General features: G+C 37.3%; 4 protein-coding genes across 4 annotated transcripts; 1 reads left to right on the top strand and 3 right to left on the bottom strand.

Moving 5' to 3' along the window:
- Window positions 1-1,886: 1,886 nt before the first annotated feature.
- Window positions 1,887-2,861, bottom strand: LOC133980994 (olfactory receptor 2AT4-like). The gene has a single exon (XM_062419879.1). The coding sequence runs from the start codon at window positions 2,859-2,861 to the stop codon at window positions 1,887-1,889; it is 975 nt and encodes a 324-aa protein (XP_062275863.1).
- Window positions 2,862-6,457: 3,596 nt separating this feature from the next.
- LOC133980846 (olfactory receptor 4D10-like) lies at window positions 6,458-7,396 on the top strand. Its single transcript, XM_062419661.1, has one exon. It carries the CDS (start codon window positions 6,458-6,460, stop codon window positions 7,394-7,396), a length of 939 nt encoding a protein of 312 aa, XP_062275645.1.
- A 10,786-nt stretch (window positions 7,397-18,182) lies between these two features.
- On the bottom strand, window positions 18,183-19,124 carry LOC133980993 (olfactory receptor 52E4-like). Its single transcript, XM_062419878.1, has one exon. The coding sequence runs from the start codon at window positions 19,122-19,124 to the stop codon at window positions 18,183-18,185; it is 942 nt and encodes a 313-aa protein (XP_062275862.1).
- Window positions 19,125-22,629: 3,505 nt separating this feature from the next.
- On the bottom strand, window positions 22,630-23,583 carry LOC133980991 (olfactory receptor 52B2-like). The gene has a single exon (XM_062419877.1). It carries the CDS (start codon window positions 23,581-23,583, stop codon window positions 22,630-22,632), a length of 954 nt encoding a protein of 317 aa, XP_062275861.1.
- Window positions 23,584-26,726: the final 3,143 nt, after the last annotated feature.

Here is a 26,726-nt window from a genome sequence, read left to right as displayed (position 1 = left end):
TTGGAATGATCTGTAAGTCAAAGAACACACAGAAATGATCAGAAAGAGCCAAGTCCTTAACATCAACAGAAGAAATGTCAACACCTTTAGAGATAACCAGATCCAGAGTGTGGCCTCGAGTGTGTGTGGGCCCTTTCACATGTTGCAAGAGGCCAAAAGTGTCAAGTAGAGCAGGGAGTTCTTTGGCATTACTGTCCATGTTATTATCTACATGAATGTTAAAATCCCCTGTTATGATAAAAAAGTTGTAGTCAGTGCAGATAACTGACAGCAGTTCAGCAAACTCATCAATGAATTTTCCTGAGTATCTTGGAGGTCTATAAATGATTTAAAAAAGAACTTTTGGATCACCTTTTAATAAAAAACAAATATTCAAAAGAGCTAAAATCACCTAATGTAATTTCCTTGCATTGAAATACAGATTTAAAGATGGCAGCAACTCCCCCGCCTTTCTTACCAGTTCGGCACTTGTTCATAAAACTAAAATTTGTTAGTGCTGCCTCATTGAGAATAGCACAACAGCTACATTCAGTCAGCCATGTTTCACTAAGAAGTAAAAAATCTAGATCATAGGTCATAATGACGTCATTAACAGTGATTTGTTGACTAGTGATCTGATATTGAGTAGAGCTAATCTTGTGGAGATAACAGGAGACACTGGTATATTTCGAGGTTGACAAGCAATTAAAGCATATTCCACTTTTTTATTATACATTTCTTGCAGTTGAAACTTAAGCTTACATATATCTCGATATAATTTATCTGAGACATTTTTTGATAGTTCTATTTCCAGATTTCTGATTTCAGATTCCAATTCCTTTATTCTCTTCATGTCCTCTTTTTTATTTTTAGACGAATGTGCTATCATTTTCCCCCTGATGTACGCTTTTGATGCTTCCCATTCAATCGCTTTTGAGCTTGCTCTGCCAGCATTAATTTCAAAAAAAGATAAAAGGTCTTCCTTCAGCAGTCAGTTGAAGGATTCATCCTGTAATAATGATATATTCATTCTCCATCTACCTTTTTTCTCAGTGTCAGTATTTATGTCAATACTAAGCTCTACTGCTGCATTCATTTTACAATTTCCAACTTGTTTTATTATTGTGTTTGATATCAAAAACATATCAAGATCAATGTAGTATTTTAGACCCCCCCTCCCCCGAAATTTATTCTAATACTACTAATATGTCAATTACATATATTTTGATTGGTTGTGGTATATCAGTTATATTGTAATGATGTTGTGATACATTTGTCAACACTAAAGAAAATCTCACTCAACAAAAATAAAATATGGGGGACTTGGGTCCTTGCAACAAAATCAAAGTTCATGGCACAAAAATAGGTTCACACCACCAAACAATGAGATTGTTCCTTTTATTTAGTCAAATTTGGGAACAGAGGGAAAATGCACAGACAATTTGGTAATGCTTCTTCAGTGTGGAAAAGTCTCTGTGAGAGTATGGTGGTCGGACTTCTAAGAGGTTGCGGGGGGATGCTCCCACTTACATCAAAATATGAGTATGTGACAAATAAATCTTTGAATCCTGATGCAGCACATAATAAAATATGCAAACCCATGCTAGACTGTTTTCCCCTGTACCCTTGGACAGAAATCACTAAACAATCACTAAACACTAAACTTACTGTATATAATTTATATGACATTATTTGTTTTACATAAACATAGCACAAGGCTGTTTTATTCAGTACATTTCTATAAACCCGACATAAAAGGCCTTCTTGAGAATGGGCTTGGTTTGAATTAAAACATTTTTTAAATGGCAGGGTTAACATTATGGCAGATTTAGCAGCATTTTATCACAAAGAGTAGGTAGGTAACTAATAATAAGAAAAAGTCTAACATTAAATAACGCATTGGTTTGTCAGTTACTAATAGCTGAAACCTGTGCTTTTCGTGGAAAGATACTTTTGCTGAAGCGCCTCCTCAAGCTTTCTCTCACATCTTTAGCTCTTAAGCAGTATATAAGTGGATTTATCATGGGGGGGCTAAGGCTATACAGCATGATAGTTACTATTCGCATATCAGCTCTAAATTTAATGCCTACATTGCTAGCTAAATATACAAAACATCTTGGTAAATAATAGAGTGAGATTATTATCAGTTGAGTACTACAAGTGGACAGAGATTTTAGGCGACCTTGCCAATTTGCTATCTTAAGTACTGTAATGATTATACAGCAATATGAAAAAAATATAAATGCCAGAGGCCCCAGTAATACAACCATTGCAAATATAAAAGCAGGAAAGCCATAAGGGGCCCTGTCTGTGCATGCTAGTGTTGTTATACCAATATGATCACAGTAGCAGTGATTGATTATGTTTGAGGCACAGTAAGGAAGAGGGTAGGCCCTAATAACCATTGATAAAGGCCCTGCCTTGGCAATAACCCATGCAATAATACTGAGAATGCCAATGGTGGAGTTTTTAAGAACAAGTGGATATCTGAGAGGATGGCAGATAGCCAGATACCTATCTAATGCCATAAGGAAGAGAATATTGGAATTCACTGTGCCAAGATAGTGAACAAAGTACATTTGGACAAAGCAAGCAGTGAATGAAATGGTCCCTGATTGAAACCAGTACTTCGTGATGATCTTAGGTAAAGTAGTTGTGCTAAAGAGAATGTCACATGCACTAAGATTTAGAATTATATAATACATTGGTTTATGAAGGCTGCGGTCAGTTGCAAATAAAAAAAGAAATGTTGCATTACCTATCAAAGTTAAGGAATAAACTAAGAGCAGTACAGCTGAGGCAATGCCATGGTACTTTGAATGAAGTCCAGGGAACCCGGTAAGGATAAACTCAGTCACAGTGCTCTGATTTCCTTCTGCCATGATGGAACAGAAATTTCCTAAAGGAAAAATGAAAGCAGTGAACACAATAGATAAAACACTTTAACATTGTCTTAAGCATTTAAACTATAGCAATACTTGTATGCCCTTTCTTATTCTGATAACCAATTGTCTGCACTATCAACCATATTCTAGTAATCAGTGTTATGCATTAAAATACAATTTGAGCGCAAGTAACTTATTAAAAGGGTTTAGCTGCCTATCATCCATTTACACTTACCCTCTCATATATGACAGCATACTCTGCAGTTTCTCATGTTAATTCACCTTGTAAAGTGACGTTTTACTCTATGCCCTGTGATGAAGTAATGGTAGCCATTCATTTCTTATTCTCAGTGGATCACTGACAATTCCTCAATTAGTCTCTCATAGCCTCACTAATGGCAGTTTTCCATCAAATACACTCAAACCCACTAGAGTAATTGATTGTGTATTACTGTGTATCTGAAATATTAACAGTACGAGTATTATTGTTTCTTATATGTTTCTTATTTCCAAGTAGATGCATATCCTACATTTTGGAATGTAAACAACATAGTTATTAACATGAAATCTGTAAATGAAAAAAATGCACTTTTGCATTGCAAAGAACACTCACCTTTTGATGGCTAATTGGAAGAACCATTTATTCATTTATTCTAATAAATTACAAATCACATAGGAGTAGACTGTCATTTAAGAAAATCCCAATGTGTATCTAAATTGATACTGCAAAAGGAGTGTTGATATTCCCCCGTGTTTAATGGTAGTCTCTAAAGACATGGCATGTGTTTAAGCTGAGTGGTTATCTTTGTAGCATAACCTTCAGGTTAAAGGTAAATAATACATTTGAAATATGGTGCCTGTTAATCTTTTTTTTCTTTTTACAAAGTTGTCAGACAATGCCTAGCCATGGTTGCTATTATTAACATAGTTGTAGTCTTACTATGAGATATATTTGGTGGTTAAAGCTTCTTGAATGTTAGATTTTCTTTTTTTATCTTTCATAGCATGTAAACAATAAGAACTATATTCTTGTTGTGGAACAAACATGCAGTCTCAGGCAGTTCAGAGCCCCACAGTGCTTGCTTCCCTGAACTAATGTATCTTGACCAAACAGGCTTTAGGCCTCATGCATTGTGTGTATGTGTGTATGCTTCCCCACTTAACTAGAGCCTGGTTGTACTTGAGGGTACTTCCTGTTAAAGGGGAGGATTTCCTTGCCAATGTCACTAAGTGCTTGCTTATGGGAGACTCTTTAAGAGTATGGTCTAGACCTGTTCGATATGAAAAGTGCCCTGAGATAACTTCTGTTGTGATTTGGCACTATTTAAATATAACTGTATTGAACTGAATATATTGCTGCCCTACAGGTTTATAAGCATGTAATATACTGGTTTCCAAAGTGTATGGAACTTATCTAAGATGTCTGTTGACAAATCACAGATTTAAGAGTTGGTGTTCCCTAAAACACAAAAAAGTGAAAATAATGTATTTAAAAGGAGATGTGGATAATGTGAAACATTGTTTGGCATATGTAAAGACAAATAAGTCCTTCAGGGGAAAACAATATTACATAAGATTGTTTTGAGAGAGTTCACTAAGATACAAGGATGCACACAGAGAGGCCTACAGTCACACATGCACACTCTAATTACACACTTGAGACCGTTATTGACATGGGACACTAATTAGCTCCCTGTTGGAGCTCAACTGTAGTGGTTAGTTTTGAATCAGTTTTTAATAGATATTGGACACACAATTGGATTACACAGTAGTCAGTACTCAGTACTCAGAACCTAGAACTTTCTTTGTATAGTTTGCATATTCTCCATGTGTCTGCATGGTTTTCTCTTGGTTCTTAGTCTCTGCATTTAGTCCAAAGAATTAATGCCAACTGAATCCCTAGATTGTCCATTATTATAAAAGTTATCCCTGCGATAGATGGACCAGTCTAGGATGTACCCTGCCTCTTGCTCAAAGCATGCAAAGAGGGACTTCCCATCCTTCACAGGATAAAAACAAGATTTTAAAAAAAGAAAAAGAAAAGTTAGAGAATTAATTGTTTGACAATTTGCTGGTTAAATAACTAATAAACACAATCCTCTCTGGCCCATATTTACATACTACTACATACATACTGCTTATTTTTAACAAATCTAGCTGTTGACATGGGCAATTTTAGGTACCATTCATGCACAGGAAAAGCGACCAAAGGCATCTACATATGTTTGATGTGTATTTTCCACAGTTCTATGCATGTTACTAAAGTGATTGTATTGGGCTGAATACTACATTTTGGGTGACTGACACTCAACGCTGTGCCAGAGTAAACACACAAACTCTCGCATCAAAACACCCTCTGCAGCTGACTTGAGAACAAGCACTAGTGCAAGGTTTTCAGGGGAAGTGATTCCCAGAAGTGGCTGTGGCTCCAGCCCATGCTCCAGCTGACCACTATAATCATAAAGGACACTATTAAGTTATTTTACAATTTTACAAGTTTTAGGATATAAAGGTTGGATTTGGCGAAGTCCACACTACTTTTGTTTTTGCTCTTTCTTTGTGATATGATCAAGGCCAATACAGGAGGCTAATACCAAGATGGATGGAAACCTTAGAGGGAATAGATGCGATGCTGGTCACCCTGGATGACTCAGCCTATCTATTATTCCCCTGGCTTATGAAGCTGTTTCCAGAATCCAAGAAACCAATGCAGTCAACAGCTGCACTTTAATCAGCAGCTGAGTCAGGCATGGATGACTGTAGAAAGGGGCTTTGGGTGCATCAAAGGCAATGTTCTCTTTTACTTCGGCAACTTGCACATCACTGGTGGCTGCCACCCAGGGACTACAGATATCTGATACAATAAATGTATTGTGCATTGTCCCTGCTAAATAAACAATAATTAATGACAATGCCTTCATAAACAAAATGAGATGCATTACCATTGTCAGCTGCATATTCTCTGTCTTCTGTGTATTGAAGCTTGCAATGAACAATTCAATGAGGGAGACAATGAAGACGAGGATGAAGTTGAAGTAAATGAACTGGAAAACAGAGAAAACCTAATGGTAAACTATGTATACTACAAACTTTATCACGTGAAATACAGTAAATCAGTAAAAACCGGATTATTGTTAAGTGGATGGGTACATCTCTTTAAAAATAATGACAAATTTGTGTTATACATCTATTGCATGGCAATTAAATTATTACTAGGTGTGAGTCATTTACTGGTTTTGGAGCCATCTCGCCTTCAGTGTCAGTAGGTGGTTGCATTAGCTGGTGCAACATTGGCCTATGTGCAGGCACTATTCATTGGTCCATAGGTTGCGTGGACTGCTGTGGAACAGGGGAGTAATACATAGGCCATTTGGGCTGTCCAATGAAAACTTGCTAATCAGCTGAGCTTTAAAACCCTACATCCTAGAAGCTGTTTGGTGAACTCCTTTGTGGGTTTCAGTGAAAGCTGTTTGATTGAGCTCAGGAAGAGTTGCGCTTCTTCAAAATCTGACTAGAACTGGCTTTTCATGACCTATATTGAATGATCTTTTGCTTTAAGAAGACTATTTTCATCAACTTCTTTTTTGTTGAGTATGTCTTTACAGAATGCTTCAATCCAAGTAACAGAATTTATTATCAATGGTTTTGACAAAACTGAAAAGCCTTTGGTAGTTGGTGTGGTTATATTAATTACCTATATTTTGGCTTTATTCGGCAATATGATAAACATTGTCTTCATTATAAATGACAAGCGATTACACAAACCAATGTATCTTCTCATTTGCAACCTTGCTGTTGTTGACATACTGTACACATCCAGTGCCTGTCCAACAATGATTAGGGTTCTAGTTGCTCGTGTTAATACCATATCTTATCTGCATTGCTACATTGAAATGTTTGCTTTCCATTTGGGAGGGATAATGGAGATGTTTGCTTTAGCAGTTATGGCATTTGATCGATTGATTGCTATTGGTTGTCCATTTAAGTACCACATTTATTTAACAAATGTGCGAATTGTTGCCCTTACACATTTCTTGTGGCTCGCTGCCGGTGCTTTTGCGTCTTTTCTGCCAGCTACTCTGCTACCTCTCACTCACTGCAGGTCAAAGCTGAAGTACACTTTCTGTGAGTATGCTGCATTAATGCGAACTACATGTGTTGATCTCAATCCTTATTTCAATCAGGTTACCATCATAGTATTTTCTCTTTTATTTTCATCCTTCTCCTTTATTTGCCTTTCGTACATTTTGATCATATTTTTTGTCAAATTATCCACAGATAGTAACAAAAAGAAATTGGGCAGTACCTGTGTGACTCACTTGGTTGTGGTAACATGTTATTACTGTCCAGTATTCATTCTTGTTGTCTTGACAAGGTTGGGTGTGGTATTAACTCTTGAGGTTCGCCATGGCTTAACGATCGGGGCTATCCTTGGCCCATCTCTTGTAAATCCTTTTGTGTACTGTCTTAGGACAAAAGAAATTAGATGTAAAATTTTTAGGATTTTCAAAAACAGTTACAACTCTCAGTAAATATTTAAGAAATGTCAATTTGTTAATACTTTGTTATGCATCCTTTTATGGTCGAAGTATTTTGGTATAATAATGGAATTTCATTATCATGTATTTTCTAGACTATTAATCCTGTTCAGGGTTGTTAGGGACAGACGCCTATCACAACAAACATTGGTAGAGAAGCAGTCTATTGACAAACACAGTCAGACAATTTACACTTTTCAGATAACCTAACTTACCTGCCTTTTGACTGTGGGAGAAAATACTGTATATATCATAAACTTTTTTTGTTTTTTCCAGTGCTTTTCAGTATGACAAATGCATACTTACAGCGTTACTTATTGTCTGTAACTATGTCTATGTAAATAAACTCTATGATGCTGTATGTGTTACCTCAACTTTTCCTAAAGTTTTAAAAAAGAACTGATGGATTAATGACATTGAGGTTAGTTGTTATTCAAAACTTTTAAATTCAAAATTAATCAATTTTAGGGTGGTTGAGGCTTTGCTCTTGTGTTTAACTAATCTAAATTCCTACATTTGACAAAATATTTTTCTGAACCAGAGAAGTAGTGGTGAAGAGGGACTGAGAAAGCCAGCCAATCGTAGGTTGTCTGTTGAGTCACTCGCTCTCAAGTTGCGTTCACAGACACGCAGGAAGGATACTGTTCTGTTGAAGCACCCTATTTCGGGGTGTTAGCGAATGTTAAGCTAAATGCTTGCTTTCCTGAGTGTCTTTGAACGCATCTTGAGAGCGAATCACTGACTGAACGAGACCGACTGAGATGATTGAACGGAGCGACTGACTGAACGAGACCGACAGGAGAGATATGAACGGAGTGACTGACTGAACGAGACCGACAGGAGAGATATGAACAGACTTAAGTATCTGGGCATAATCTCTCTTTTTTAATAACACACATAACAGTAACGTGGCCCAGTTCGTTACAATATATCTGCCAAGCTTTTAAACATGTTTGTCAGCATATTGGGTCTTTATTTCTTTATTTAGTAGCCCTTGCTAAAAGTGAACAAAAAATGAAGACAATAAATTAGCTGATTTAGCCGGAGTCTACTCTCTATTTACCTTCAATACATGTACATTTAATGTGAAGGTGTAAACACATTAGCCACTGTTGTATTGTACATAATCATGAAGTTGCAGCTATGTATTTACTTTGAACTACTGCGTTGTATTGACCGTTAGCACGATCGTTTGAGAACGAGGAGCTGAGAACCGTGCATTATGATTCACCGTTAAACAACGTTGTACCGGAAATACAACTGAACGAACTAATGAACGAACTATATGAACCGATTCTTCCAGCTGAACTGACCGACGGGAACTGAATCTCGACAAAGAATCATGAAATCCATCACTAGTACATACACAAATAATAGATGTCAGGGCCCGGTAGTGTTGTTATGTATTTTGTAGGTTTAGTTTTTGTCTTGTCTACTTCCTCCCCTCCTGTTTGCCTCCCTTCCCCTAATGTGTTACACCTGTGCCTCGTTATTATCCAGGGTATATATGTGGTGTGCGCTTTCCTTTCTGTGCCAGATCGTCGTGTCAGTGTCAGTTTCTTGTCAGTTTTTGTGTCAGAGTTCCGGCGTTCATATCTTGATTTATATTCTAGTGTATCGACCAGTTTTGCCTTTTGGATCCCGAGTTTGCCTAGTGATTTTGTACTTCTGCTTGTGTATTGGATTTCCCGTTTTTTGACTTTTGGATCGATTAAAAGACTTGAGAACTCTTCATGCCTGTGTCCCTGTCTCTGCATTTGAGTCCACCTGGTCTGTGCTTGACAATAGACAAATGGCAATGGTCTATTATTACTGGAACAAGAACTAATTTCACCTAATATGCACATGAAAACCAGTTGTACAATCACAATATCCCCTTTAGCTAAACAGCTTACACTACTCACCACTTAGTAGAGCTGCAGTCGGCGCCTCCTAGAGTTGAAGCTCTTCATTACTGCCCCCTTCCATTCAGTAGCAAATCTTTTAGTTAAGTCTCTTTCAAAGGCCAGCTGCACTAAATGTGCTTTTCGTTGGTGCAGCATGCTGAGTCTATTGTCTGTGAGAACACTTTAAAGTGGAGAAAGAATTCTCACACATGGCTGTTGACGCTCCAAATGTCATCACACTTGGCATAGCCTCCAGTGCGCTGTGGTGCTTGATAAAGTCAGAATGGGCTTTACATCTTTGACATCGAGGAACGTTTCACTGTTTGGGTCCAGAGATTGAAGTGCGATCATTAGCTCACTGTTGCGTTCACTGAAATGCTTGCGTATTTCTTCCCCCACCGCATCCAAAGTGCTGTAGAATAATCTCTGCATTTCAGTGTCCCACTCGTCAGTATCACCCTGCTGCTGGCCAACGGTCTCTTCAACAAGGTATTCTTGGAGGCTTTTGTTAACTGTCCTCTTCCTCTTTTGTGACCTTTCTGTCTCCCTACACTGTCCCATGATGTGTTAATCTCACTTTCTGAGTGCAGTTGCGCAACACATTCAATGCACTTTTCACTTAACCACATCCCAGAGAGCAAATCCATTTGTTCTGACTGAAGCATTTTGTTGGGGGCATCGAGCAGCCGCAAGATCTTCTGCACAAAGCTTCCAATGAATTCAAAACTTGGCTCTGAAATAGCCCGAATCAGACCTGCTGCCTCAATTCTTAAGTCAGTTCTGTCAGGGCCCGGTAGTGTTGTAATGTATTTTTGTAGGTTTAGTTTTTGTCTTGTCTACTTCCTGTTTTGCTCTTTCCTTTCTGTGCCAGATCGTCTTGTCAGTTTATTGTGATTTCCAGCATTCAAATCTCAATATATCTCCTAGTGTCATTGACCAGTTTTGCCTTTTGGATTCTGAGTTTTGCCTAGTGATTTTGTACTTCTGTCCTGTGTATTGGATTTCCCGGTTTTTGACTTTTGGATCGATTAAACAACTTGAGAACTCTTCATCCCTGTGTCCCTGTCTCTGCATTTGAGTCCACCTGGTCTGTGCCTGATAAGTTCCAAAGGCACGATTGCTGTCAATCTCTGACAACAGAGAGAAAATGTCATCAAATGATTTTGAGCACAACTGTGACGGTAGATGGCCAGTCCAACGCTGTTCGAGCAGACGTTTTAGCATGTCTCCTTTATAGTGGACTGCAACAGTGGGTTTCTTAATGAATTTGTAGAGAGACCCACAAACTCCAAAAAAGTCCTTGATTGCTCCCTCGCTTGACATTGCATTTATCACAACTAGGCAGAGCTGATGATTAAAACAATGGACATAGGGTATCTCTCTGGCGAGCATGTCCTACAGTATCTTCAGAACACCCCCATGCTTCCCAGACATGACCGATGCTCCGTCATACACCTGACTGAGAATTTTAGATGTACTTAAATTCTCTGATATAGTTTTGGCATCTCCCACATCTGCAGTAGCAATAATTACTAAACGCTCCCTAACTTCCAAATCTTCTGCTACAAAGCGGATCACGATAGAAATGTTTTCACAGCCAGTGGGGTATCGGGTGCCGTCAACTTTAATGGTGGTGAATCACTGACTTCACGTACAATTTATTCAGTTAAAATATCAGTTCATTTTGTATATCATGTGATGTATATCTGGCATTTTGTGTAATTTTTTATCATTCTTTGTCTTTCTCTGGACCTTTAATTCCACCTCTTACACGCTAAATAATAATAGGCTATGTGTTTCTGTTGATCTATTTCTGAGAGCAGGACCTCAGTCTGAGAGCTGGTAAAGTTCTTCTTAGTCTTTAGTGCCATTTCCCTGAATGGAGCTTCTCTACAACCTGCCAGTCGCCTGACCTTAAATGGTATTTTGGGGGACATCATTCATGGTAATTTACTATTATCAGGAACGTGCGTTCATTTAGAACAGGTGGGATTCATCATGTTTACAAATGTCATTTACGACTGTTCCCTGGTTATACGACTGTTTGATGAATCCGACGTGGCACACTCTTACATTCCACATCACGAAAAAGGCAATGCTGGGAACTCCATCCACCTATCCCATGCACGCCACAATATTTTTATTTTCTGGATGAAAAGGAATAATTAAAGTGACAATTGGTTCTGCCATTTCTTCATTTCAACATTTCTGTAGTTTTCTTGATCTAAAATCAGTATCAGCTGGCCATTAGTTACACAAATTCCAATCTATGGAATTAGGCCACCTGGTAAAAAATCTTCTGTAGTTCCTCGCTCCAATCTCTTTCCTCTTCTCTGAATAGTGCTTTTCCATCAAAGTAAAATATGTAACATATGTTAAGCAAGACAAAAGTTTTGCAAATAAACCTAGACTGTCCCAAAAAGATGCTTTTTCCCTGATAACAACTTGGGATCACACTGTGATTTATATCGTGATAGCAATGAGTGACTGACTGATTCTTGGCTGATGCAGTGAATTACATATGTAACAAATCATGTTTTTTTATCACACGGATGCCTGAAATTCTCTATAGCCAACATTGCCACAAAACAGTCTAGCTCTTTGATTTTCAACATTTTCTATGATCACAAATAGAAATAATAAAGGGACATCAAGTTCTAAAATATCTAACAGTGGGCAAATCTGTATCTAGCTGCAAACTGTTAGCTGAGATGTTAAAAAAGTGCATGCGTGGAAAGTGAATAAATGCTTGTTATAGTAATGTTGTTGAATTTGTTTATTGTACTTTTTATACAGTTTAATATTATAACATCACATACTATAACTCAAGTGGTTTTGTGATGGCACATTTTACTAAACTACTTTTTAAAAGACCTATTATGGATGTTCCAAGTTTGAAATTTGAACTTTGAATCGTTTGCACTTGAACATAAAACTGAGAAATGTTTCTTATAAAGAAAAGAAATACAGACCTGTGGTAAAATCTAATTACTCCGACTTTTTTCTAAAATCACGTAAGATATTCTAGTGACATTTCTAATGCCAAAAAGTGTTTTATGTTCTTTAAAGTTTATTAAGTGCACCGAACCAGCACATTGTCACAAGTTTACCTGTCTTTACTCTTTGAACTGTTGCAAAACACACCAGTAGTTGTTTATGTGAGCAAACCCTTCGAGGTTCATTAACAGAGCTTAGTATTGAGGATACATCACTCCAGAGGGCTCAGTGTGACACATCTTTCCTGTCAACAGTCTGTAAACAAAGAAGTCATTATCCTAATGAGCAATGTTGCAAAAAACAGTAACCAAGCCATGGTATCCATGATGCAATGAATAGTTGTGTCAAACTGAACAACTTTCAGTGGGAGAAGCAATCTCCTAATGGGTGATGACTAACAGCCAAACAAATCAGATGCAGGTAAACATTAACTGAGGTGACTTGTCCTGTTTCCCAAGGCTCATGATTTACAGAATGAGTAAACAGCTTTTTGTTTCAGTTCAGTTAAACTGTCTTACATCACCCACATAACAACAACATACAGGATACACAGTGTTATGATGTATAAGGCAACCCAAAACAGCAATAAAATATGTAATAATGCAAAAACAAAGCAAAAAAATCCCACATGAAGGTATAACGTAACTAGCATTGTAAATCACAGTATACTCAGTATTGGTAAAACTAAACATCTTCAAATGCTCTTGGGTGTGGTCTTCCATGGTGTGATTCCCTTCATTCGAACATTTCCTCATTTTAACATGTCAAAATGTAAGGCTTTTTGAACAGTTTTGTGGTTTGTAGTCAGCCCGTCCTTACAAGAGAAATGACAGTATAGGTCTGAAATTCTAAAACAACATTGTGAGCATGTGTTATTTTTGGTACACCCAGGTCCTGCACCTCAAGCTACAATTTATTTATTTATTATTACGTGAAATATCTATGAGCACTTTTTTATTATCCCATTTTAACTGCATGCTGGCAATGAATGAATTTATGGTTTGTTTTACTGTGCAGATGAGAGAATGAGTGAATGAATGGATGCATTTATTTATTTTTATCTATTTCTATTCATCTTTTTTATATTTGAGCCCGGTCCTTGAGTGCACCTGAATTCCGTTGTATGTTTTCCACAATGACAATACAGAATCTAATCTAAAAGTGTGCATGTGTTTAATAACTTTTACAGTCTAAACAGTATTTTTTGTTTTCAGTGAAACAATGCACATGATCATTTAACTTTGCTTCAATATTTTATTCATTTTTATTAAGTGGGTTTTGTGTAGTTCAGTGTATTTTTTAGGTGGACCTTAAGTAAAGTTAATACCAACTGAGTAAAATAAAAATACTAAACTGCAAGTGTTTCACATCAAAACTTCCTACGAGCAGCAATATGAATATTTGTTACAAACAAAAATCTACCAAAGAATTTGTGACAGTTATAAAATTATGGATTCAACATCATCCAAATGATGATCTCCAACATGCGTTCAGCATCTCTGTCCACAGAACCAGGAATTTAAAACATGTAAAACAGTGTTTAGGAAACAGTGACATCACACCTCAATTTGCACATGCCCATTGTTGCTTTGCATAATGAAAATGCACTAAAGGAAAATAGGATTACAGTGCACACTCAGAATGTTCTTCTCTGGTATTTGAAGCATCACAGATTTAGGTTTTGTTTGTAATCATTTTTACATTCTTGTGTATTAGGACTAGTAGGGATATGTTTAGGGAGATATGTTTCAAAACAAAGTTCAGTGGACAGATTTTTTTTTAAAACAAAGGGATACAATATCTGTTTAGAAAAATATCCATATACATGTGTCAAGACCTGAATAATGACAAACAATTATCAATAATCAAAATTGCACATTTATTTTCTGTCCTTTGACTTGAATCAATTGAATGACTCATGGTTTTTAGTTCTGTTTTCTTATATGCAATCAATTATAGGCCTTTTTTTCTATTTTCATTCATAGTCTTTCAATTAGAAAGCATGATTTATCAATTTCATATTCAGATTTTGTAATTATTTCCCCCAAAACCCTTCCCTTGCACTCAAATAGCCCCTGCTTAGACACAGATTTGTTCTTCTCCTCAAACTGTATGCCTGTACTCAGATACTATATTGTTGCTTGTATTGATTTCCTGTGCTCCAGCTTCAGTTTCTCTCCTCATGCTCAGGCTGCTTCTGTGCACTCGTGAAACATCTGCTGTCTCTCCATCCTCCATCATCTTTGTGTACTCAGGTATCGCTGCATCCTCCAGCACATGTGTAGCCTCAAGTGCAATGAGAAACAAATGAAAGCCAGCATGTCCCTGGAGGGTCATACACCTTTAAAGGTGCAGTGTGTAGAATTTAGTGGCATCGAATAGAACAGATTTGGCAGTTGTGTTTTCGTTACCTTAGAAAGAGCCCCTTCTATGGAGGCCACCATGTTGCACAGGTACAGTAACCCAGAGCGGACAAACCAATCTCTATCGCTAGTGTGGGCCTTTCATGTTTTTCACAGCCAATAGGTTCTCCTACACACTTGGAAGGGGAGGTTGATGGGTGGGGGAATTCAGCTGGTTGCAGCCGCACCACTAGATGCCAATAGGGATACCTCCAGTCAGGGACGTCACTAGGATTTTATGTTCAGGGGGGCTTAGACCCAAAGTAATTCTTATTCAAAAATAAAATCTTTGAGATATACAGAGCTCTATGAGTGATGTGCCATGCTCACAGTATACCAGAACCAGGTGCTAAGAGATGGCATAGTGGAATTTGACGAACACACATATCAGTAGTGCAGTATACATTATTAGAAAAGGTCCCGAATTTACTTGCGCAATGATATGTATCAACATTAATTGCTAGACAGAGATATGTTCTCACATACTGATATCTTTTAGCATTTTGTGAACGGACGCAAAAGCTCATCGGTTACAATGCAAGTGTCAGGCATTCTGTCACTTTCCTTCAATTTAACGTATTCTCTGAACTATTATATAGTAATTAGTTATTTAGTACATTAGTCGATTTATTCTCTGAACTACAGTCATCTGCAACTTTATTAGGAACACGTGCAATATAATTCAATCCAATACAACAGCTCTGCTATAAATTCTGCCTTTTTTTTTAGAAGTTTATACATTTTCAGCTTTTGTTGACATTGCCAAAAAAAGAGATTATTCTACTTTGTTTATTACTGAGGTTAGGCTATACTAAGTGGTGGTGGTGTACTTACATTCTAATACACCACAATCACTAAATAATAAACATAAAGCAGTATTTTCACCTTCTTGTCAAAAAATGTAGTATAAGCTTCATAAATGTAGATTTAGAACTGTTTCACTGGATTGAATTAGATTGCACAGGTTAAACCAGTGAGTGTGTCTTATGTAGTTAACTTATTCTCTGAACTATATTTTATAGTAATTACAAGTTATATAGTATTATACAGTTAAGTAGTGATATTCAGTTTCAGTAGCATCACGTTTTTGTTGAATCTGCCTCACTCTTTCTCTTCAGGTCTGTTGAATGAAAAACATCTGAGTGACTTAATATTGACGTTTTGTAACATCAGCTGATAAAACGCGCAGCACCGCAGCATTTTACACATTGCGCCGCTAATATCACCTGTTTAGTTGGAGCCGTTCATATACTCTGAGCCGGTTAGCCTGAAACTTGTTACTATAGTAACGTTACAGTTACCTGTTTGTTTTTTTTTACCTCACAGTTACCCCTCTGAGCATTAACGTTGACACCACATGGCGCTGTTTTCATTAGTTTTTCGGACTCCGCTGTTTTTTTCTGAGCAGGTTCTGCCTCAGCTGATGCAGATTTATGTTTTAAACAGCGGTCTGTGTTTGTTTCTTTAAATTTAATATCACTGTTAGCTTCTCTGTGTTATGCTAGTGGGAGGTACAGAGAGCTACAAGTGTGTTCAGGGTCGTCCTGCAGTAAGCACCGCTGCAGACGTTGGTTGAACATTAATATACATCGCTGTAAATTTTTTGAAGACGTTAGTTAAGGCGGCAGGCGTGTGTTGGAAATTGCTGTGGGAAACCCTGAATGGTTTAGGGGGGATTTAGAACGTTTTAGGGAGGCTTAAGCCCCCCCAAAAAAATTGGCCTAACGACGTCCATGCCTCCAGTCCATTTGTGTTTGAGTCAAGCCAGGTTAGGATGTAGGTCTGTAGCATGGGTTGCAGTCTCCAAATCTGCAATTTTGACTGGTGCGTGTTTAAACAGCAGGAGACTGTGTTAATGATTCCAACAGCAGAAATTCATAAATTCAATGATTACATCTCTCTCCAGGTTGAGGTGATATGGAATTTTTATTTAAGAGTCATTTGAGATCTCCCTGGGGCTGCTCAAGCACTGTCTCTCGATGAAAAGTTGAATTTCATATTCACGTTACAACATGTTCTTCTTACTAAACATAGCTTAAGATACATGCAGGTAAATACATTTAATGGCAAAGTGTCTTGGTAAATTAGCTTATTCTGAATCAGCCACATTCATGGATATGTTGCTGGACTTTATTATTATATTTTTCTGCATATAATGTCAATATTAAATGAACAAAAACCTTAACCAAGAGCTTAATACATATCATTTAGACAACTGACATACGGCCCCATCTTGAACTTAATTCTGGGACATTTGGTCAACTTTCCCTCTCTTCCTTGCAGGAAAATCATGATCACTCTGCTCATGCAAAACAATTTCCAATTTATGCTCTTCTTATTTTCCTCTGCTCCAGATTTCTTCCGATTTCTCTCAATCTAGCTGGTTTCTTTCCTAAAACACACCTCTTATCTAAACAAACATAGATGCACAAGTCAATCAATTGTTGTTATTACAATAAGAAACTGCTGGTAGGAATTAACTTTTCTCTCTTTTTTAAAGTCTTAAAAAAAAGGTTTGTATTTGGTATTATACCCTCTTGACACTGGAGAAACAGTCACTCCCTTTTTCGAATTCCACCACCTTTACCATTTACTTGTCACTTGTCTCTCACTCCTGAAGATCTAAATTTTCTACCAATCTTAAAAAGACACAAGAGGGCAGCAAAACACACACAATGCAACAAATCCATACAATGTTGAACCAATGTAGCTCAACCTTTACTGATTTCTATAAGCTGATATATTGATATTGTGTTAAGTGTGTGCTGATGGCACCCTCTGCTGTATTTGTATTGTAAATACACTTATATCTGACATGAAAGTTTGTGTATGTAGCTAACAATTACATGTTCATATTTGGACAGAAAATAACCACTGGACTACACACCCCAAGCAGCCAATCACACTTACTTACAACCCTCATAACCTCCTCACTATTTGCTTTATATCAGGTGTAATTTACACATTTTATGCAGTAAATTGATTAATGCATTTGTCAGATTCCATGCAGTTCTTCTTTTCTAAGGTGTATATTTCAATCTATGTCAATGTTAAATAAGTTTGATTTTGATGTATTGCATGTTTGGGCCAGACAAGTGAACAAACATTGCAAATTGAAAAAGAGATGCATTATCCATGTTCTGTTAATACCTACAGTACTAAGCAACATAAGATACACTGTGCATGACCTGCAATTGGCTGAACAGAGTTTGCTGTCTATTCAGGTTATATCAGGTTGGATAAAGTCCAACTACTTTGCAAATGCAAAAAAGTGAATATTGTGATGTGTAGTTTTGCACATTTATTTCTTCAAAGCAATAATAGATGACAGGAGTTATGGACTTTAAGTGAAAGTTCATAACTCATTTCATCTATATGTTTCCAGGGAAAAGAAGGGGATTTAGTACTAAAACATGATGTCATGAGGTAGTGTGAAAAAGAAAACATTGCTGGTGGGATAAACTCATGCCACAATTGTAAGAACATTTATCATCATTAAAATGGATTGATTTTATTCCCAAAAAAGTGCACTATTTTTTCTCGAATTTCCTTTGTTTTCAGTCCATAGATGATTGGATTTAGTGTTGGTGGGAAAATTAATGTCGACAACCCCATGAATCTCCTTAAATGTGGTGAAATGTTCTTAATTCTGTATGATATGATGGTAAAAAGACCTAGACACTCCAACAGGAGAAAAACTATCAGATGTGTCGCACACGTTTGAAGAGCTTTGGATTTTGTGTCTGCTCGTTTGGATCTGAAGCATGCAACAAGGATTTGAAGATATGTATACAAAATCATTCCATTAGCTATCACTTGAGAAAGAGCAACAATAAAAAGACCATAAATGTTGTTGATGGATTTGTCGGCACAGACCAAAGTCAGCAAAGATGGATTATCACAGTAGGTATGTGTCATTACAGATCGACAGCGAGGTAAACGCAAAAGCAGAAAAAAAAGCATGCCCATTAAAATTAAATTACTTGCCCATACAATCGTGATTATTTTCATAATGTGGGCATTAGTCATAACAGTGTTGTATTTCAAAGGGCAACATATGGCAATGTATCTATCATACGCCATAGCACTCAGAATGAACACTGTACCTGCTGCATAGATGTGGATAAAAAAAGCTTGGGCTAAACAAGCAGAGTATTGCATTGTCCTGCTGTTGGTCAGTATTTCTTTAATGAGCTGTGGAAAGAGTGCTGAGGAGCCTATAAGGTCATTGACAGGAAGGTTCAGCAGAATTAGATACATGGGCTGATGCAGACATTTGTTCAATACAATGGTAAGGATGAGAATAAGATTGCAGAAAAGTATGATCATGTAGCTCAGAGTTGCAAAAAGAAACGTGGGAAAGATACTTTCAGAGGATAAATTGAAGCCACTTAGCACTAAAACAGATGATGATGATGTGTTGTACGGGATGTCCATTCTTTATTCTCTTCCTCCTAAAACATTGAAAAGTCATTTATAGTTTGATTGTAAAGCAGCATATTTATAAATAAACTCAGCAAGAATTAGGATACTATACAATAATATATTTACTCAATTAATTAATCAATTTATATTCACTCAAAGATTCCAGTCAAATAATTAGCAAATTGTCAAAAGAACTTACCAAAGTAGAGCCTGAATATGTCCACGCCACTTCTCACTTCACAGTCCACATATATCTCAGTTTAAACATTACACTTATTCTATCTAAATCACAGAAAAGTATTTATTTAAGATTTACAGTTTTGCACTAAAAGAGAAACAGAATATGCAGAAAAGACAAAACAGTGCAGTCATTCATTCCTAAGCTTCATACATATTGTAATAAGACATTTAGTGGATCAGTACTGGCAGTGCTGGCAATGACCAAATGGTAAGATGTCCAGAAGGATTAGCAGCTTTATAGGAGGGAGTTTTGCTGAAAACCAGGCATCTCCCTTGAGTCTTCATGGATATCTTAAAGTTTGTCTTTAGATTGTTATGTCAATGACTAAAGCTCTGCCTCACATTGGTCTTTGAAAGAATAGGAAGTGTATTTGTTACCTCAACAAAACCCATACATAAACATAAACACACAAAAAATGTGTTATAATGTATATAATTATAGAATAACACATTTAAGAGGATTATACAATAGACGGTATGCTCTGTATATATGGAACAATCTTGTTTTTTAATGGAAATTGATTTTTAAAACTATTATGTGAACAGTCAATTATGTATCCCTGAAAATATTTCCATTGTGTGTTTTTGCATGCATTACATTTTTGTGATGATCGCATTGTCATCTTGATGAATGTGGTTTCTTTACTTGTTTTTCTTTTCTCAGACTTTAATGTGTTGAGCTCTCTTGACCACCATAAGTATGCAGATAAAGAAAATGTTTGATATCTAAAGACTGTACAGCCTTGTTGGAGGCTTTAACTCTCTGCATACAGTACATTAAAGTTTTGGATGAAGCTACTTCTGACTACAAGGAAGTATCATCAGTTATCAGATTTCAGTTGTTTGGCCCCTGCTGTGACAAAGCAGCGATGTCATTAAAATGAGGGTGAGGTTATTGAAGTACTGTTGTTTGTTTTGTAGCCATTTTTGGGACTAAAGAGTAAAAAAGATATAATAATAGAATCAATATTCAAAAAAGGGCTGCAAACAAAACAATTATTTTCATCATCAAATATTTTGCAGATTATTTCCTCAATGAATCAATTGACTGTTTTGTCTATAGACTGTGAAACATGCACATTATAACTTCTTAGAGCCATTGGTGTCATTTCCAAATATCTTGTTCTATCCAGTTCACTGTCATTAATGATACAGAATAAGCTTCAAATTAATAAGTGTGAAAGGCTGAAACCAGCAATTATTGAAAAAAAAGGAAAAGAAGGGAGACATTCTGGATATTCACATTATAGACCCTGTCTCCCAAGAGACTGAATGATGACTGTACCGTTGCTTTTTTCTTAGTGGGTTGTTTTTATTAAAGGTCAGATTTGTAGAATACTATATTTACTAGATAAATACACACCCACATAGTGTATTCTAGAGCTGGTTATCAACAAAAATATTGCAAAGTAGTTTTCCTTGTTCTGCCAGGTCTGTTTTGGAGTCTGTGTAATATTATGTGTGTGTATTACTCTAGTCTATGGGTCCTCAGCACTGTTTTATCCCTAACTCTGAACCTGTACTATTTTTTGACTACTTGTATTGTATGATGTTACTGTAAAGATTTATTGATTAATTGGCATTCATGTCCTTGTGCTATTTATGTATACAATTGTACATCCTTCACCTTTGCTTATTTTATGTGATTTGGAGGAAAACATTAGGCATATTAGTATTGCTCTTAATCCACTTGTTTTTCTTTTTTCATTTCTGACATTTGGAGAGATGTGGGTTTATGGAGATGTTATATTTTGCCATTTTGGTATTTTTTCTAATTCATTATATATTTTTCTAATCCTTTTTATATTATTGTGACACACGCACACTTTTGCTTTAGCCCTAGGTGCTCATCAATCAGTCAGATTAATCCCTCCAGTCCTCTCATTCGATGATTGAGGTAACTTCTGTAAATATGTGCTGTGATGCTGCTTAAATATTGCAATTCAGTAAATATATAACAGTGAGTGAGAAAGTGTGTGACAGCTCTTTTTATTTTCTTCTTTAAAAATGACTAAGATTATAATTTGATTATCAATATAACACAGTCTCAGTGTTTCATAAAAGAAATGTTTGGTGCCCTACAGTGGTAGCATCAAAGACATAGTAGTAACATATAGTTGCTTGCTGATGCCCCCACACGATGATGTCCTCAGGGTTATCTTGGCTTGGGTGCCTGCATATTTCTGTTATTATGCAAGACATTCTTATCAGTGTTCTGATTTGCCCAAATTACTGCATAATGCTGTCATTTCACTCTTATCATAAACTCTGTGCAGTTGTACTTCCAGTCCCCAATATGAACATCTTAAAATGGCATCTATTAACATTATTACACTGTCACCTATATCAAGAGATCAGTATTTTTTTCAAAATCAAACTTGTGGTTGTGGCTCTTTTGTTGCTTTTCTAAATCTAGATTTAGAATAAATCCGAGAGACACTACATATTTGCTAATATGATGCCTGTTTTTATTTTCAGGAAGGGATTATATTCTGTGAATTTGGACTATATGGATAGAGACAGAAAAAAGCCATTTGAATTAATGCCAGATTTGATGCTTCTTAATATTCAGTTCTCATTCATTTTATGTTGGCTGATACTTGAATAATTTGAAACATACTTATCTGTTTACATCTTTAATCTTAGTTTTATTTTACACAATTTACATGATTTACACACACTCAACATAATCACATTTAGCATTTAGCAAAATGTAATTTCATTGCACTGTCAAGGAAATCACAAAGAGTGCACATGTTTTAAAATAACGTTTTTTTTTCTTAATTTCTTCATCAAGAGCTCATAACAGTCAGCATATTTGAAATTTAAAAATCAGTGTTGAAAAATGCACACAATATACACAATTGCCACTGATTCATTACATACCAAAATTACCACATTTGTGCAAATAAACAAATATTTCAGCACATATTCATGCTCATATTTGTATTCATCCGTGCCTGTGGAACTGTTATTGTTTTTCTTTCACATATATGAAATTATTTTCAGCATATATTTCGGTTGTTATGAAAGGATTTATCAATAGCCTGATTTATTTCCACAGTCTTTTCATCACAATTTAGTTGCTGTTGTCATATTACAGTGACTAACAGTTGCCACCTTACACAGAGGGCATATTGTTGTTTATTGAGACTCTTATATACTGCACTCTGTAATCAATTTTGGTTTAAGCTGCATAAGTGTATATTATATATATATTCAATCATGGACATGCTTCAAATGTCTAAGTTTTTCACCATCAAAAATTTAAAATGGGTTACAACTTGTTTGAAGATGACAGATTTGTTTTTAGGAACAGTGTTATGCTCTGCTTCAGTTCTGTGATTTTCAGTCCATATATAATCGGGTCCAAAATAGGGGGAAATATTAAAACTGAAGCACCAAGAAGCCGTCTACTGTTTGGGGACGCACCCTCAATTCGGTGAGCAATAAGTGTAAACACAGTGTTGATTTCTAACATTAAGAAAACAACTAAATGAGTGCCACATGTCTGAATGGCTTTTCTGCGAGCATCAGGCTGATTAGTCATAACACATGTACGCAAGATCTGTGCATATGTGTACATTATTATTAACAGTGGGACACCGAGGACAAAGACTATACTGGCGAATCCATAGTAGTTGTTCACCCTGATATCCTCACAGGCCAGTTTCAGTAATGATGGATTGTTACAATACAAATCCACTATATTTGTCCTACAAATTTTAAACCGTGCATGCAGCATGAACAATGTAGAAATAACTGATAAATTTATGAACCACATTACAAAAATAATTTTAATTAAAGTATGTGGATTCATTATGGTATTATACCTCAAAGGATGACATATAGCAATATATCTGTCATATGCCATGGCACTCAGAATCAACAAGTTTCCTGTACCGTAAACATGAACCAGAAAAGCCTGAGTAATACATGCAGGATGGGAAATCGATCTGCTCTGTGTCACAATGCTGAATATGAGGTGAGGAAAAAAAGCTGTAGCACCCAGCATGTCACTAATGGGCAAGTTGAACAGCAGGATAAACATAGGCGTATGTAGTTTTTTGCTCACAGCAATAGTTATTAATACCAACAAGTTGCAAAAGACAATAATTAGATAAAAAATTGTTCCAAATACAAATGCTGGGTAAATATGTGCAGCAGATATGCCCAGTGTTTCCAGTGTTAGTAATTTTCTGGAAGATGCATTTGTAGGCACAATTTCCATCTTGAATTCTGTTGTTGTTGCTTCCTCTGTTGAAAAAAAAAAAAAAAAGAGAGTTTCTTCAAAAGGCTTGCTGGCTGAAGAAGGAACCTTGCCTGAAAAAAATATCCTTATTAACAAGCCATTTTACATTAATGGTTAGGTGTTGATTCAAGTGAATCTCTGGTTTGTTAACTGCTGCACTACGTTATCCTGTCCTCGCCTGTACTGTGTATGCGTCTTTTATTGGCATTTAACCCACAGGTAAAGATAACCCATGGGAATAAAAAGTACAATACATCTCCTGGTGCAGAAATATTTTGTGAAAAGTCTGACATAGTGGGTGAACTTAATAATCAAAATGGCCAGATAGACATAATGAAAATGTATAGGTTATATAAATAGGTTACTTAACTCAGCATCATCATTCATTTATTGATCCTTTTAAGTACCTGTCTCCTGGTTTTATATGTGTAACATATACATAATTGTAATATAATTGTATATATTTATTTTGAATCTGTATTTAAGGTTATGATATTGTAACCCCAGTACTATAAGCAAATGCGGACCTCTCTACTGGACTCTATGAGTAATACTCTCCTACAATCACACGCACACAATCGCTCACTGAAATTTGCTTGTATGTAACCAGCAAAATAGAACGCCACTACCGATTACATGAGTCTCACACAATAAATGGCAGCATCTCACTGCTGCTTTCATCACAAAACCACCTCCGTGTACAGCGCAGGAGCAGCAGTTTGTATAGGCAGAGGGCTCCGCCAGTGCTTATAGATCAAAGGTTACAATATTGTAACCATCGCTGTATCTCATAAAGGGTCTGTCCTCTACTGGCTGCTATGGGTACAATTGGCAGAGCCCGATGACTTTTCGCGCTTTCGCAACATGTCATCAGACTGCCTCTGACACCTCCAAGCTATAGGTTAATCGCCACAGCCCACCTGCTACTTCATAATCCAAACCGCTATAGTGGAGCAGTGGGGGTCCCAACCCAACCAAAATAAAGTAAACATGGACTGGGAGTTTTAAGTATTTCGGGAACTTATTCAGGGTAAAGATGGAGTGTGAGATTGACAGGTAGATCAGTGTGGCATCAGCAGTGATGTGGGTGTTGCACCAGATTTTCATGGTGAAGAAAGAGCTGAGCCTTAAGGCAAGGCTCTCACTTTACCAGTCAATCTACGTCCCAACCCTCACCTATGGTTACGAGCTTTGGGTAGTGACCAAAAGAATGAGTTCGTGGATACAAGCAGCCAAAATGAAGTTCCTCTGGAGAGTGTCTGGGCTCAGCCTTAGAGATAGGGTCAGAAGTTCAGACATCCAGGGGACGCTAGGAGTAGAGCCGCTGCTCCTTCGCATTGAAAGGAGCCAGTTGAGGTAGTACAGGCGCCTTGTCAGAATGCCTCCTGGAAGCCTCCCTTTAGAGGTGTTCCGGGCATGTCCAACTGGGAGGAGACCCCAGTGGAGACCCAGAACATGCTGGAGGGATTGTATATATCTCCCCTGGCCTGGGAACCTCGTCATTGCTCAGCCTAATGCCACCGCGACCTGGCCCTGGATAAGCAGTAGAAAATGGATGGATGGATGGATGGATGGATGGATGGATGGATGGATGGATGGAAGGATGGATGGAACCATGGTCTAACCTCATAGGGGTCACAAGTCACAGACACCCTGCACACCAAATTCCCCAAATAATCACTGCAGATGTATACATGCCTGGGGTGAGGGGTAATGGTGTACCATATCTAACATTCACATCACCCTTTTCTCAAGTCCTGAGTCACACCTGCGAGCACAGACCTTGAAAAGTAGCCTGACATGCCCAAGACATAGGACCTTATGAAAAAACAAGGAGTGGACCAAGTAACTGCCATGCATATGTACTTGACATTCACCCACTGAATAAGACTGTAAATGCTGCTACACCACAAGTGGAATGCACTTCGACCACAGTGGTGGGGTCCTTACAAGCCTGCCTTTTAGCTTGGGCTATATACTCACAATTTCAACTAGCAAGGTGGTTCTTTTTTTTCTTTTTTTAAAAAGATTTTTTTCTGGCATAGACGCTTTTATTTGACAGTAGAGAGATAGGAAATTACAGGAGAGAGAGGGGGATGTGAAATGCAGAAAGGTCCGCCGGCCGGGACTTGAATCGGGGTCCGCTGAGCATATGGCATGCACTCTCAACCTCTTGACCACCCGCACGCCCTAGCAAGGTGCTTCTTGGACAGGGCTTTACCAGCCACTCCCTCTCCATAGCACATGAACAGCTATTCAGTGCACCAAAAGGGGGTCATGTGTTCAACATAATATGCCAATTCATCATGTACTGGGCACAAGAGGTGCAGTTTTGTCTCCATGGCATCCCTATGGGATGAAGGGCACAATACCTATAGCTTAATAGTTCTTGACATCAATGAACCGCATATGTTCTTAGGAACAAAGGAGAGGTTTGCTCTGAGAGTAACACCGCCACAGTAACGATGAAGCAACAAACACCTGGGGTGACTCTCTTAGCCGAGGGTCAGCACAAGCAGCAAAGGTGTCTTGTAATTAATAAATGTAAATCACTAAAACCCTCATGAGAGGAGGAAATAGCTGTTACATACACTTTAACAGTGGCATGATATAGCTCCTTTTCCACCAGATACTCTAGAAAAGAGTGCAGTAGTTCACTGATATGTCAAGCATATTGTCTCACTCTGTTCAGCAGAGGGGGAATTAGACAAATAAGAGAAAAGGCATAAAGCAGCCTCCTTAGTTATGGCACATGTGCACACACGCTGCTGTTTTTCAACTGGCGAACAGCTCCATTTGCTGCACCAACTATGGTTTCAGCACCCATTCGGCCACCTCTCAACATGAGGTTTGCATCCCTGTTCTCTGGACCCAGAATGTGGAGGGCTCTCAAAGACAGGAGGTGTTCTGAGGCCGACACCAACATGTTCCAAAATTGTACTTATGATTGTGGTTCTTTTATTGCCTTATAAATCTTGTCTGAAAAACACTTCTGATTTGCCAATATTATTCCGATATTTTTATTTTCAAAAAGGACTTCAAGGATATTTGCTGGAGAGACAGAAAAAAGGCTTTACATTGGAATTAGTGAATGATTTAATGTTTCTTTATATTCAGTTGTT

This window comes from Scomber scombrus, chromosome 5 (genome assembly GCF_963691925.1).
Source record: "Scomber scombrus chromosome 5, fScoSco1.1, whole genome shotgun sequence".
Lineage (NCBI taxonomy): Eukaryota > Metazoa > Chordata > Actinopteri > Scombriformes > Scombridae > Scomber > Scomber scombrus.
This window is presented reverse-complemented; position numbering and strand designations above follow the sequence as displayed.